The following is a 14,530-nucleotide window of genomic DNA, read 5'->3' as shown; positions in this document are numbered from 1 at the left end:
TGTCTTCTATGTCGCTGATGCGAACTTCTGCAGCAGTGGTGCACTCTCTAACCTTTTGTATGTCATGGTGGATAAAGCCCAGCTCCTCCTTCATGCTGCCAAATTGCTCCTTCAAAGTATGCACAGAGGCTGTGCAATTAGGTACAGCTCTAAGGATGTATGCCAGGGTGGGTTTTGCCTCTTCACCCCCCCTCCTCCACCTCAATCTCGGGGAGTACTGGTTCCTGTGTGGCAGAGGGGGCCTGTAAGAGCTGCTCCCCCGCCATTGCTGCATGTAATATAGCTGGAGTGGCATTTATATCTTCCTCCCCTCTCTGCCCCATAAGCCCAGACAGTTTTTGTGTGTAATACAACATGTCCCGGGGGGGGGGGGGTCCTTTCCATTTGTCTTGGGAGTTTTGGGAGGCTTACCCGCATCCTTCAGCTTGTCAGCTCCATGTGAGCACCTGGAGAGGGAGGCTGCGGCGCCATGTTGGAATTTGGGTAGACCCCCAGTCTCCATCTGTTTATGGTGTCCAAAGTGTCCGATGGCAGAATCAATAGTGTCAGAGGTGGAGCCGGCAGGGTTATGAACCAAAATCAGACGGCTTCACAGGCAGGGAGCAGGATCGAAGCAGGATCTAGGACGGGAGCTCTGTGAGACACGTGCTATCATATGCTGCTCTTGGCCACACCCCCCCCCCCCCACAAGCTTTAACCAGACACTGCTAGAAGTCACAAGATTGCTGTAACTGCTGATGAAAAAAGGTATTTAGCAGTTTATATTTACTAAAATAATTGCATTTCCATGTTCTATGTACTGTTGGAGACCATATATAGTGAATGCAGGGTCCTGGGTTAAGTAACACTCAATCAGAGACCCTACCCATTAGTATAGTGTCCTTAATAAATTGTCCATAAAATGTATATTTCATGCTACAAGCTGTCTGTAGTTTTATTCAAGTTTCATTCTGATTTCTTAGAGAAGTGAACCAATTGCCAGATGAGACTATTAGGAGTCTAGGAATTCCTGACTACAAACTGCACACTTTTGTCATAGTTTCAAGATAGTTTAAGTTTATTTTGTTTGGAAAGCTGAATAATTTCACTAACATGCTTATCTTTAATGTACAGGTCAACACAGAAGCCTGGGAACCAATGTCTCTAAAGTGCAGAGTCTGAAACTAGACACAAGCATCTGGAGCAATGAAATTGTACAGGTATGACTCAACTCAGTCTGCAGATACAATCACATAGCTCCCAACTGTCCCCGATTTTGAGGGTCTGTCCCTGATTTGGAGCAATGTCCCTCTGTCCCCCTTTCCTGCTCATTTGTCCCTCATTTCGGTCTGATTGTATATAAAATGCACTTTTTATCTTTCAAAAAGTGTTTCCCAGTGCTAAACCTTTCATCCAATGTCTAAATTGCTGCATTTGTAAATTTTAAAAGCCAAATTAAAGGAATAGTAGTGGTTAAAGAAAAGCACTTGTCTATTTAATTAACCTTTTTTGGTTAATTCTCCTTTAAAGGGGTGTGGCAGGGGCGTGTCCTATGCCTACATACATTTGTTAGTAGGTGTCTCTCGTTCCTCTCTCAAAATGATGGGAGGTATGCAATCATATTTACTACTGTTAAATAGGGATGAGCCCTCATTGGGTGTTCGCCGAATAGCGAACAATTTGGGTGTTCGTGGCAAATTCAAAAGCTGCAGAACATAAAAGTCTATGGGAGACATCAAAAGTGCTCATTTTAAAGGCTTATATGCATGGAATTGTCATAAAAAGTGTTTGGGGACCTGGGTCCTGCCCTAGGGGACATGTATTAAGGCAAATTTTTTTTTTTTAAATGGCTGTTTTTTCAGGAGCAGTGATTTTAATAATGCTTAAAGTGAAGTTATAAAAGTGAAATATTCCTTTCAATTTCGTACCTGGGGGGTATCTATAGTTATAGCTATATAGCTATAGCTATTATGAATTTTCGGTCCGAGCAATACACATAAAAGTAACTGAAAAAAACGGCATGGGATTCCCCCTTTGGGTCTGGTATGAATATAATGGGGAACCACGAACCAAAATGTAAAACAAAATTGCGTATGAGCCCCCCCCCCAAATTCCATACCAGGCCCTTCAGGTCTGGTATGGATATTACGGGGAACCCCTCGCCAAATAAAAAAAAAAATCCATACCAGACCCTTATGTGAGCATGCAACCTGGCAGGCCACAGGAAAAAAGGGGGGACGAGAGAGCGCCCCCCCCCCCTGAACCATACCAGGCCACATGCCCTCAACATGGGGAGGGTGCTTTGAGGTAGCCCCTCAAAGCACCTTGTCCCCATGTTGATGAGGACAAGGGCCTCATCCCCAAAACCCTTGCCCAGTGGTTGTGGGGGTCTGCGGGTGGGGGGTTTATCGGAATCTGGAAGCCCCCTTTAACAAGGGGACCCCCAGATCCGACCTTCCTCCCTGTGTGAAATGGTAACGGGGTACAAATGTACCCCTACCATTTCACCAAAAATGTGTGAAAATGGTAAAAATTACATGACACAGCTTGGGGACAAGTCCTTTATTAAAAGATAAACAAGTAAAACTGCCCCACAAAGTCTTCTTCTTCTTCTCTTGCTCCACCGACGGACCGAAAAAAAAAAAAAAAAAACCTGCACGCTGCCACCAATCCACCTCCATGGGAGGCACCCGCCATAATGTCTGTCCTCTCAGGGGACAGCTCTTTTATAACAGAGGGCGGGGTCACACAGTGACATCGCCAGGTGACCCCACCCCCCTCTGATGCAAGGGGACATCCCTATGGATTAAGCATTATTAAAATCACTGCTCCCGAAAAAACGCAGTTTTTAAAACTTTTTTTGCATTGATACATGTCCCCTGGGGCAGGTCCCAGGTCCCCAAACACTTTTTATGACAATAGCTTGCATATAAGCCTTTAAAATGAGCACTTTTGATTTTTCATGTTTGTGTCCCATAGACTAACCCTACTGTTAAATAGTGATGCATTGTGGATCATCTCTAATATTCCTACATTGTCTGTCTGTACCAATTTTGCCTTGTCCATAAAACTGAGGAGGTAGTCATTCATGCAAGCAAGATCACTCAGATGTCTGCATAGAACTGTTGTATGACTGACTCTGCTGATTTTATAAGTGTATGTAAAAAATAGGAGGAACAGAGAGGGGAGGAGAGTGGCTAGCACTGTCACATCAGGGGTGAACAATAAACCTCAGAACTGATTTTGGGTGCTATCGCCAGATTAAAAGCTCCATCTGCAGGCACCACCAAGATCAACCAATGTCTGTTGCTTTAGTGACAGGCTGTTAAAACCACTAGCACATGATAAAGAGGAATGTATTTTCTTTGGAAGTGGCTGCAATATATTTAAACTTAAAGTGCTTGTACCTGTGTCCTTGGTTGCAGTGGAAAGAAGAATCATTACATCATCAGGAATAAAAAATGAAAGTCTTCAATGGAGGTTTTTATAAAGCTGCCTATACACATTAACTTTTAGTCTTGAGATACAGGTAGTCTTGGTTCTCAGTAACAATCCAGTGTCTATGTGACACTGCACAACAGTCCTAAATACGTTTTAGTGGAGAAGAACTTATGTTACTATTTATTTACTACAGGTACTTATATAGCACCAACAATTTATGCAGCGCTTTACATATATATATTGTACATTCACATCAGTCTCTGCCCTCAATGAGCATACAATCCAAGGTCCTTAACTCACATTAATGCACACACATACTAGCGCCAATTTAGACAGGAGCCAATTAATATTAACCTACCAGCGTGTTTTGTGTGGGAGGAAACCAGAGTACCTGGAGGAAACAGGGAAAACATGCAAACTCCATGCAGGTAGTGCTGTGGTTGGGATTTAGGTGGAAGTGCTAATCACCAGCTCTGCGTTGTAGAGGAACTTACCACAAATCCACTGTGTAAGCATGCATGATTGTTTTATTATGTCTAAGGACAGCTTCAGACAAAAGCTGGACATCAAATCATGGCCTGACATTAGTGTTATGGCTATGTCCTAATGTATTACAGTCCACTTTCAGTCATACTTAGGACATATGGTTCATATGATTTCTCCTGTTTAGGCTTTGCAGGAGGGACACTCTGCTAATATGCTCCTGACAGTCCTGTTGATAAATCATCACAGGGGAAGCAACAGTGAGCAGGAAATAATTGTAATTGAAAATTATATTAATACTTGCAGTTATTTATTATCCTGGGTAATGATCGAGCAAATCGGTTCTGGGCTGCACGGCTGCCATCATCGGAAATTCTCCATCCAGAAGACAGTACTGAACAAAGACGAGACTTTATAGCACACAAGTACAGAGATGGGAAATATAGAGGTCCGCACCCCAACTACAGCACACAAGAGGAAATCCTCAAGGTAAGATACACCGTAAATGTCAAGCGTGAATGATGGAAAGACTAATCATTTCTATGCAATTTTTATTCGTATGTATGAAAAGCAACTAGAAAATTACATTTTTAAATTCTTTCCTTATGATACATTGAAGGTGAACAAAGGTAACAAAGTTTGAAAATCATACACTTACTGCGTTGTATAGGAGACAAAATCCTAGTCCAACTCCAAAAAAGTTGGGGCACTGTGTAAAATCTACATAAAACAGAATGCAATGACTTGATCTCATAAACCCAAATTTTATTCAAAATAGAAAATAGAAAGCACATCAAATAATTAAATTGAGAAAATGTACCATTTGAAGAAAAATAAAAGGTAATTTTCAATTTGATGGCAGCAATGCATCTTAAAAAAGTTGGAACACGGCTATTATTGGCACTATGTAGCATCCCCTCTTCTTTTAACAACACTCTGCAAATGTCTGGAAACTGAGGATACCAGTTTCTGGAGTTTTGGGAGGAATGTGGTCTCATTCTTGCCCAATATAGGATTCTAACTGCTTAACAATCCTGGGTCTTTTTTATCGTATTTTTCATTTCCAGTTACGTCAAATATTTTCAGTTGGTGAAAAGTCTGGACTTCAGCCAGGCCAATTGAGCAGATTCTTCTATTACAAAACTATGCTGTTGTCATAGATGCAGAATGTGGTTTAGCATGGTCCTGCTGAAATATGCAAGGCCTTCCCTGAAAAAGGTTGGGAGAATATGCTACTTAGCATTAATGGTGCCTTTCAGATGTGCAAGCTGTCTATTCCATACACGCAAATGCACCCCCATACCATCAGATGCAGGCTATTGAACTGAACGCTAAAACAAGCCCGAAGGTCCTTCTCCTCTTTAGTTCAAAAGACCCGGCGCCTATGGTTGCCAAAAAAAAATGTAAAATTTTGATTTGTCTTACCACAGAACAGTTTTTCTATCTTTACAGCAGACTAATTTAAATGAGCTTTAGGCCAGAGAAGACGGTGGCATTTCTGGATCATGTTCAGATCTGACTTCTTCTTTGCATGATAGAGCTTTAAAGCGGAGTTCCAACCATATAAAAGTCAGCAGCGACAAAAAGTGTAGCTGCTGACTTTTATTAATTGGACACTCACCTGTCCCACAGCCCAGTGATGCGGGTGAACGAAGCCCCGCTCCTCTCCCCCCTCCTCTCTGCATTGCCTGCATTGTGGCTTCGCAGCCAGGTACGCACTACATATGTGCGAGCTGTGCTGCGCACCGTGACTGGCCGGGCAATCATCTGGGACTTGTGACATGTCCCAGAAGATTGCAGGGAGGGAGGGGGAGAGGTGAACTTACTTTTGGTGCCGTGGTGCCCAGGGAGAAAGTAAAAAGAGGTATCAACCCCCCCCCCCCCCCCCCAAAAAAATGACATGCCAAATATGGCATTTCAGGAGGTCACCTGCACTTAAAGCAGAAGTTCCATTTTTGGGTAGAACTCCGCTTTAACTCAAATTTTTGGATGGCACAGCGACCTGTGTTCACAGACAGTGATTTTTGGAAGTATTCCATCACTGAATCATGCACTGCCGTCTGAGGACCCGAAGCTCACGGGCTTGGAATACTGCGTTTAAGCCTTGTCCCTTGTGCACAAAGATTTCTCCAGATTCTCTGAATCTTTTGATGATTTATCATTATTATTATCATGATTATTTTGATGAACATCTACCCATCTTTGTTTCTGAGACTCTCTAAGATGCCCTTTTTATACCCAGTCATGTTACTGGCATGGTGCCAATTACCTAATTAGTGGAAAAATGTTCCGCATCTTCCTTGTTAGTACCACTTACTTTGCCAGCTTTTTGTTGCCTAGTCCCAACCTTTGTGAGATGTGTTGCCGCCATCAATTTCAAAATTACCTTATTTTTTTCTTAAAATGGTAAATTTTCTTAGTTTAAACAATTGTTATGTTTTCTATTTTCTATAGTGAATTTTTGGAAGATGGGTTATAATACAACAATGAATGTATCGAGATGACCCTGAGTTTAAAAAAACTCACAATGTAAAAACATATATTGCTTGCCATTCAATGCTGGCAGGGCTAGATTGCAAAACATCACGTTGTTACACTTTATTTCTTCATCTTTTGGTGTGCAGCAAAAGATCTCCTCTAATAGTGATATACTACTGGCTGTCAGCCAGAAAACAATTTCTATAGCAGTGCTATATCTACATCTGTTGCTGAAGGGACAAACAGGAGGACCGACTCATTTAAAGTCCCAACATTCTCTTTTTCTTCATGTCGCTGAAAGGAGATTCAGGAGAGAGCTGAAACAGCTCTATACTGGCCTCTGTACTAAAAGGAAGTGCCCTGACATCACTTGTGATGTCTTATCATTTCCAATGTAAACATAATGCAAACGCATTGTGCGTACAGGTAGTGCTGTGCTGTGTAGCAAGATCTGAAGCCCAGGAGCTGGAGCAGGTTCTTAGTGTGGACTGGGACTCACAGGAGCCGCTAAGCTCAGGTTGCAATTTTGAAATGGTGCTGAGATGAATAGCTGATGTCCCTGTGCCATTTTAAAACATTACCTAAGACTCAAGTGGTTAAAAGTAATGTGTTTGGGAGGAGTAGTAAAAGGGATGTATTCTAGAAACATTTGAAGGTATATTTATAAAGCAGTTAATGTAATGTTCTGCAAACATTCAAAACAGGTGGTACATATACTTTAAATTACAGTGCTTGCTTCACATGTAGTGAATGTTTGGTGAATATCATATTCACTGCTTTATAAATATGCCTTTAGGTGTTGTTGCTTAGAGGTTGGATACAGGAAAGAAGGTAAGTCACCATAAAGGAGTAGTGGGGTGGTGAACTAAGGGGAAAAAGAAGATATAGAGAAGAATTAAAAATAAAAATACAAAAGAAAGGCCATTTATATCATGCAATAGAAGCTATTAGTTATAATTTTTTTATATGGGTGCTTTTTAAAGGCCACATAGATTAAAATCCAGGTAGGATCAAAAGATGTTATGATTCCTCCAAAAACTGATCATAGATGGTTTGAATCACAGCCATTTCAGCAGGGGCCAAGAGAGATTTGAACCATCTGTTGCCAGGCTGATTGTATCCAAGTCGATCCATCGATCTACAACCAGAATTTCGGATGCTTGCAATAATAGATGTGTCCTCCAAGCATGGCTGTCTGTGCCCCCTGCCAGTTAAACACAATAGCCCCACGGGAGGGCTTCCCTCTTCAACATTGACTGTGTTGATGGGGGACTTGATGAGCATTTTTCTTTCCTGCAAAATTGTAATATCTGTGATCTGCCTTATGCCGCTTACACACAATCAGACTATCTGGTGGACTTTCCGAATGGAGGTCCGCCGGACTTTCCGAACGAGCGGACTTGCCCACACACGATGACACATGAACAGACTTTTCCGGCGGAGGTCCGCCGGACTTTCCAAATGAATGGACTTGCCCACACATGGTGTAAAGTCCGTTCATTTTTTAAAGGTATGACGGGACTAGTGAAGGAAGCCAATCTCGGCAACTCTGTCGGGCGAGATTGACACCTTGCTAGCCCCGTCACCTGGTATGGATTTTAAGGGGAACCCCTACGCCGAAAAAATGGCATGGGCGACCCCCCAAAGTCCATACCAGACCCTTATCCGAGCACGCAGCCCGGCCGGTCAGGAAAGGGGGTGGGGACGAGCGAGCTCCCCCCCGAACCATACCAGGCCGTGTGCCCTCAACATGTGGGGTGTTGATGAGGACAAGGGACTCCTCCCAACAACCCTGGCCGTTGGTTGTCGGGGTCTGCGGGCGGGGGGCTTATCGGAATCCGGGAGCCCACTTTAATAAGGGGGCCCCCAGATCCCGGCCCCTCACTCTATGTGAATGAGTATAGGGTACATCGTACACCTACCCATTCACCTGGGGAGAAAAATGGTATTAAAAAAACGTCAGGGGTCTTCTCGCCGGGTTCCTCCACTATCTTCTGCCCTTTTGGCGCTCTTTTGCTAGCGGAGGAGCCCGGCTTTCTCGTTCGTCGTCGTCGCCGACCGGGGGTCTTCTTCCGACTTTGGGGTTCTTCTTCTGACTTCGGTGGTCTTCTTCCGACTTCTCCACGCTTTCCGGCCTCTTCTCCCACTCTTCAGTTCTTCTGCCGGGCTCCTCTGCTATCTTCTTCCAGCTCTTTTACTGGCATTGGCCCGGTCTTCTCGTTTGCCGTCGCCACTGACCTCTTCTTCTTCCTTCTTCTCTTCTTCCGATGTGGACACAATGCTCTCTCCGGCTGTAATGCCAGGGACGCGTTGCGTGGCGACTTATATAGGCATAAGGGCCGGGGTCATGGGTGATGTCACATGGTGACCCCGCCCCTTACGACATCACAGTCCCAGCATCCGCCGTTTCTTCGGAGTAGGGGTTCCCCTTAAAATCCATACCAGGTGACTGGGCTTGCAAGGTGTCAATCTCGCCGATGGAAGCCGCGACATTGACTTCCTTCGCTAGTCCCGTCGTACCTCAAGTCACGTTCCAAACGAATGGACTTTACTCTGTGTGTGGGCAAGTCCATTCATTTGGAAAGTCCAGCGGACTAGCACACAGACAAGTGGATTGGTTTTTTTTTTGAGTCAAGTCTTCTTTTAAAGTCTGGACTTTTGGGAAGAAAAAGTCCGCGCACACACAGTGGAATTGTCCGGCGGACCCTGGAGCTCTCATTGGCCCTCTTATGACTCACCCCCCCCCCCCCCCTTCCTGGCAAACTCTCACTAGAGTGAGAGAGCTGTGCATGATGTCATAAACCTAGGCATTTTACCCGACAAGAAACAGGAAGTGGGCTGTATAAGGTATTTACTGGCAGAAAAAAAAATGTGTTACTATCCAAAGTTAAAACAACAAGGGCAGAAGATTTAATAGATGGAAAGATGAAAAATGACTGAAGTTCTGCTTTAATATACATATTATTAAGCATTAAGCATCCCTGCACTTTTTTCAGTGATTGCATGTGTACTTATCACATAGCCATCACATCAGTACTCATACTCATTGATTTCAGGTTGGGGCAAAACAAGGTTATAGTAGGTTATAGTAGCCTCTATTTAAAAAAAAAAATAATTTAATTAGGAATATTGAGTAATTTTCTGCAAATTATGTTCTGCGGAAGCTCAAAAACATGATTCTTTTGTTGTATTATATATGCATAATTGTGTTTTTCAGATGCTCTCTGGTGCTGTTTCAGGACCAAACTTGCTAAAGACAGTCATGCAGTTCTTCTCCGATGCTGAGTGTTTAGCCGAGCCATGTGAGAGCTCTTCCCTTTCCTCCAACTCAGCAGACAACTGGAGGGCAAGCTCCTACAGCCTCAACAGTAATATATTTTCTGTATTTCTTTTATAACAATCAGCAATTTAAAAAAAAATTCTTAAAAACAACTATACCAAAAATGTAACAATATCAATCATACAATCGAGGTGCATGTTCTCTGTCTAATGTCTGCGTCATATAATAGCATGCTCATTTGACTAGACCCAGAGATGGCTAACTTACCATGAAGGCATAGAAGTAGAATCCAATGTAGTTTAACCCACCATGAGACATAGAATGGATACTTTATATTTTATTTGGACTGAGCTCACCACTATCTACTGCCCCTTGTGAACACAGAAGCCAAGCTTACATGTTTGCAAGTGGTAAAAGCGCAACTCCACAGAACCCTTCACCTACGTGGTAAAAGAGGAAGGGTTGCCCAGGAGCAGTGTGTTTATGGAGGGGGGGGGGGGGGGGGGCAGGGCATGGTGCTGTGCTCTGCTTCAGCTTGACTGGCCAATTGTGGGAGGGCAAGGATGTCACAAATTAATGTGCAGAGGTTGGTTGCAGACTAGGGATGCAGGGGTAAGTTGTGGATGGGGTGGTGCAAGAGTGAGCAGCGGAGAGAGTTGCAGAGGTGAGATTTGGACAGGGGTATAGAGGGGACGTGTGAATGGGAGGTGTAGAGGTGAGCTTTAGACAGGAGTTCAGAGGTGAGCTTTGGACAAGGATGCAGAGGTGAGCTATGGATGAGGGTTCATGAGTTGTGGACAGTGGAGTCACATCACAGCAGCTGTGGATGGGAGGAGCAGAGATGGGTTTTGGACAGTAGTGCAGAGCTGAGCTTTGGATGGGGAAAAGGTGAGCTGTGAACAGGGAGTGCAGAACTGAGCTGTGGATGGGAGGTGCACAAGTGAGCTTTGGGTAGGGTTTCAGAAGCAAGTTTTGCACAGTGAAGTGCAGAGGTGAAGTGTGGATGGGAGGTACAGAGGTGAGTTTTGAACAGAGGTGAAGAGGTGAGCTTTGTATGAGGTTGAGGTAAGCTGTGGTGGAAGGTGCAAAACTGAGCTGTGGATGGGAGGTACAGAGGTGAGCTTTAGATAGGGTTTCAAAAGTGAGTTTTGCACAGTGAAGTGCAGAGGTGAAATGTGGATGGGAGGTACAGAGATGATCTTTGGACAGGGGTGAGGTAAGCTGTGGACGGAAGGTGCAGAACTGAGCAGTGGATGAGAGGTGCAAAGGTAAGTTGTGGACAAGGGTTGCACGTCTAAGCTATTGCAGAGGTGAATGATGGGTTTTGCTTTGTTTAGGAGGAAAAAAAAATTTCAATGGGGAAGATTTTTACTTGATGGGGAGGGACAGCACAGCACACAATGAGTTTTGTCACTAGTCTCTCCTGGAATTGGAGAGATTGGCAAATAAAGACCTGATACCATATGTAGTTATTTAGTTATTTGCTGGCTAGGCACTTCATTTATTAGAAAAAAGCATTGTCTTACTATTTATCGTTCTTGTGGGGTGATTAATATCCTTCAAATGAATATTTTAATTTCCAGAGGAAACAGTGGCTTCACATTAGAGCCATGAGTAATAGAGATAAACTGACTAATTTATGGCACTGAAATCTACAGAAAGATAATTAAATACAGGTCATTTTTGGCTCACATTAAAAGGATGTTTATTATAGAAAAATAGCTTTGGAGTATGCAGTACATACAGTATATGGGTTATTAAGATATGCTATAAGCAAAAAGAGAAACATTTTCCAGTAACTGGGACTTTAAAGATCTCCATCACAGTAATTACAATTTATGTATAAAAAAATTAAAATATTATTAATTATAATACCCTGTACACGCGCTCAAACTTTCAGACGGAAAATGTGCAATCAGATCTTGTTGTCGGAAAATCCGATCATGTGTGGGCTCCATCTGACTTTTTTCGTCGAAATTTCCGACACACAAAGTTTGAGAGCAGGATCTAAAATTTTCCGACAACAAAATCCGATTATTTAAATTCCGATCGGGTGTAGACAATTCCGATGGACAAAGTGCCACGCATGCTCAGAATAAATTACCAGACGAAAGCTATTGGCTACTGCCCTCTTTATAGTCCCGTCATAAGTCTTCTACATCACCGCGTTCAGAACGATTGAATTTTCCGACAACTTTGTGCGGCAGTTTGTATGCTAGACAAGTTTGGGCCAAAATCCTTTCGGAAAAAATCAGACGAATTTTGTCGTCGGAAAGTCCGACCGCGTGTATGGGGCATAAGAGTTTTAAAATCACACAAAAAATATGTCAGAGTAAATGAATCCACCAATGGTAATAGACCGTTGATCATACAAATATGACTAAAATTCCCAGTGGAATGGGGATGATGGCATGATTGTGATGAATGAATGCGATCTCATCTCCATTGTGACCTATTATTCACTCGATAGAACACAATATCCATGTAAATATATAATACAATGCTGACCAGTGAAAGATAAAAGGTAGTGTTATGGGCTGCACATACTTACTTGGATAATTCATTGTGTGTTTAATATTTTTTTTAATATATTTTTTTAAATAATACATTTATTAAATACTTTTTAATAAATAAATTCTAATTAATGTCTGACCTTTAGGGGTCATTCACACTATGTGCTGTGACTTTTATTTCTATGTGCCCCACTCACACTCACATGTAATTTGTGGTGTAGTGCAGAAAAATGTAGCATCTCTGAAATTTTCCACAGCACACAGAATGGTACCGCATGAAGTGTCACTATAAGCGGTGTCTGTAATTATCTCCGGTCCTTAAACCTTATAGGGTTTGATTTACTAAAACTGGAGAGTGTAAAATCTGGGGCAGCTCTGCATAGAAACCAATCAACAATGTTTTTGTTTTTTGGTCAAAGCTTAACCACTTGACCTCCGGAAGGTTTTACCCTCTTCATTGACCAGGGTATTTTTGTTATTCAGCACTGTGCTAATTTAACTGGCAATTGCTTGGTAGAGCTTGGTAGTTTAAAGTAGAGCTTTCTTTTGGTGGTATTTAACCATTTCAGCTACGGAAGGTTTCATGAGCAGACCATTTTTTGCTATCTATTTTTGGTAAAATAAAATCCCAATAAGAGTATATTGATTGGTTTGTGCAAAAGTTATAGCGTCTACAAACTATGGAATATTTATGTTTTCATTTTTTTTTTACTAGTAATGGCTGGCGATCAGCAAATTATAGCGGGGCTGTGACATTGCGGTGGACAAATCGGACACTAAGTGACAATTTTGGGGACTAGTGACACCAATACAGTGATCAGTGCTAAAAAATATGCACTGTCAATGTACTAATGACACTGGCAGGGAAGGGGGTTGACATCAGGGGCAATCAAAAGGTTAAATGTGTTCCTTGGGTGTGCTTCCTAACTGTGTTGGGGGGTGCTTTAACTGTGGAAAGACAGAGATCTGTGTTCCTGCTTAGCAGAAACACAGGATCTCTGTCTTCTCTACTAACAGAATGGGGATCTGCCTTGTTTACATAGGCAGAACGCCGTTCTGCTCTGTCAGGAACAATCAGTGAGTCACGGCGGACATCGGGTTTCCGGACCGGCTGATTGGCTACTGCTGTGTCCATGACCTGGAAGTGAAGAATCACATACCTGTATGTGATTCTACGCAGAGGAGCTGCTGTCCCGCAGTAAATGTATGTGGGGCAGTGGGCAACAGGTTACTCACCACTGGACTTTTTTTTTTTTCACACAAATAGAGCTTTCTTTTGCTGGTATTTTATCACCACTGGATTTTTATTTATTTTTTGCTATATACTGTAAATGAAAAAAAATATATGCTGGAAAAAAAACATGTTTTTCTTATTTTCTGTTTTATAAAATTTTGCAAACAAATATTCTTTCTTCATAAATTTAGGCCAAAAAGTATTCTGCTACATTTCTTTGGTAAAAATAACCCAAATCAGTATACATTGTTTAGTTTGTGTGACAGTTATAGAGTCTACAAACTATGGTATATATACTCAAAAATTAAGCAATCCTGGCGGCCTATGTAATTTTCTGAGGCCCTAAAATACCAGGACAGTACAAATACCCCCCAAATTATCCCTTTTTGGAAAGTAGACAGTCCAAGGTTTTTAGTAAGAGGTATGGCGAGTTTTTTGAAGTTGTCATTTTTGGTAAATTTTTTTGGAAAAGGAAGAAATTGAATATATTTTTTTTATAATAATAATAATGTTTTTAATAATGTTTTTTAATGTAATTTTTTTTTTACATACTGTCACCAGTGCGGTACTACATCATCGTATGACTGGTGTGGCAGTGATCAGGGATACAGACTGATGAGAGAAAAAGTATTTTTTTTTTTACTTTTTTTTTTAAGACTTTTTTTTTCTTTCTTAAAGATTTTTTTTATTTAACATACTCTCATCAGAGCAGTTCAGCATTACCATAGTGACACTATACTACTCTGGGAGGAGGGGGTGATCAGAATTTTTCTTTTCACAGTCGTATTGCTTATAATAGTGATGATCGCTGTTATATGCAAAGCTTTTAACTGTGATTGGCTACAGCTAATTACATGGTACAGGGTACCAGATACCATGTAATAGTGTTAGGCCAATGAAAGCATCACAATATTAAGCAAGCAACCATGAATGGAAGCCATTCATGACTGTTTTGTTTACATGTAATCATGTGATTGCTATGATTGGTCCTAGCGATCACATGATACCCCCACTGCTCACAGCATCTGTGTACCGAGCACCATGATGCTCTGGGGTTGATTTACTAAAGACAAATAGACTGTGAACTTTGCAACGTGTAGTTGCACTCCATAAGAGCAGTTG

The 14,530-nt window shown here is 42.1% G+C and overlaps 1 protein-coding gene across 2 annotated transcripts in view; it reads left to right on the top strand.

Annotated features, from left to right (window-relative positions):
* ARAP3 (ArfGAP with RhoGAP domain, ankyrin repeat and PH domain 3) overlaps positions 1-14,530 on the top strand; it is a 149,892-nt gene that overhangs the window by 60,094 nt on the left and 75,268 nt on the right. For both annotated transcript variants that reach the window (XM_077474240.1, XM_077474239.1), the window contains exons 11-13: positions 1,114-1,199; positions 4,210-4,392; positions 9,599-9,749. In XM_077474240.1, coding sequence (XP_077330366.1) covers positions 1,114-1,199; positions 4,210-4,392; positions 9,599-9,749 — 420 coding nt within the window. The remainder of the gene's footprint in view (positions 1-1,113; positions 1,200-4,209; positions 4,393-9,598; positions 9,750-14,530) is intronic.

Source organism: Lithobates pipiens, unplaced genomic scaffold (genome assembly GCF_037356315.1).
Source record: "Lithobates pipiens isolate NorthernLeopardFrog02 unplaced genomic scaffold, aLitPip1_a1.2 Scaffold_8, whole genome shotgun sequence".
In the NCBI taxonomy this organism is placed as follows: domain Eukaryota; kingdom Metazoa; phylum Chordata; class Amphibia; order Anura; family Ranidae; genus Lithobates; species Lithobates pipiens.
Note: the sequence above shows the minus strand (reverse complement) of the source record. Positions and strands in the feature narration are given on the sequence as shown.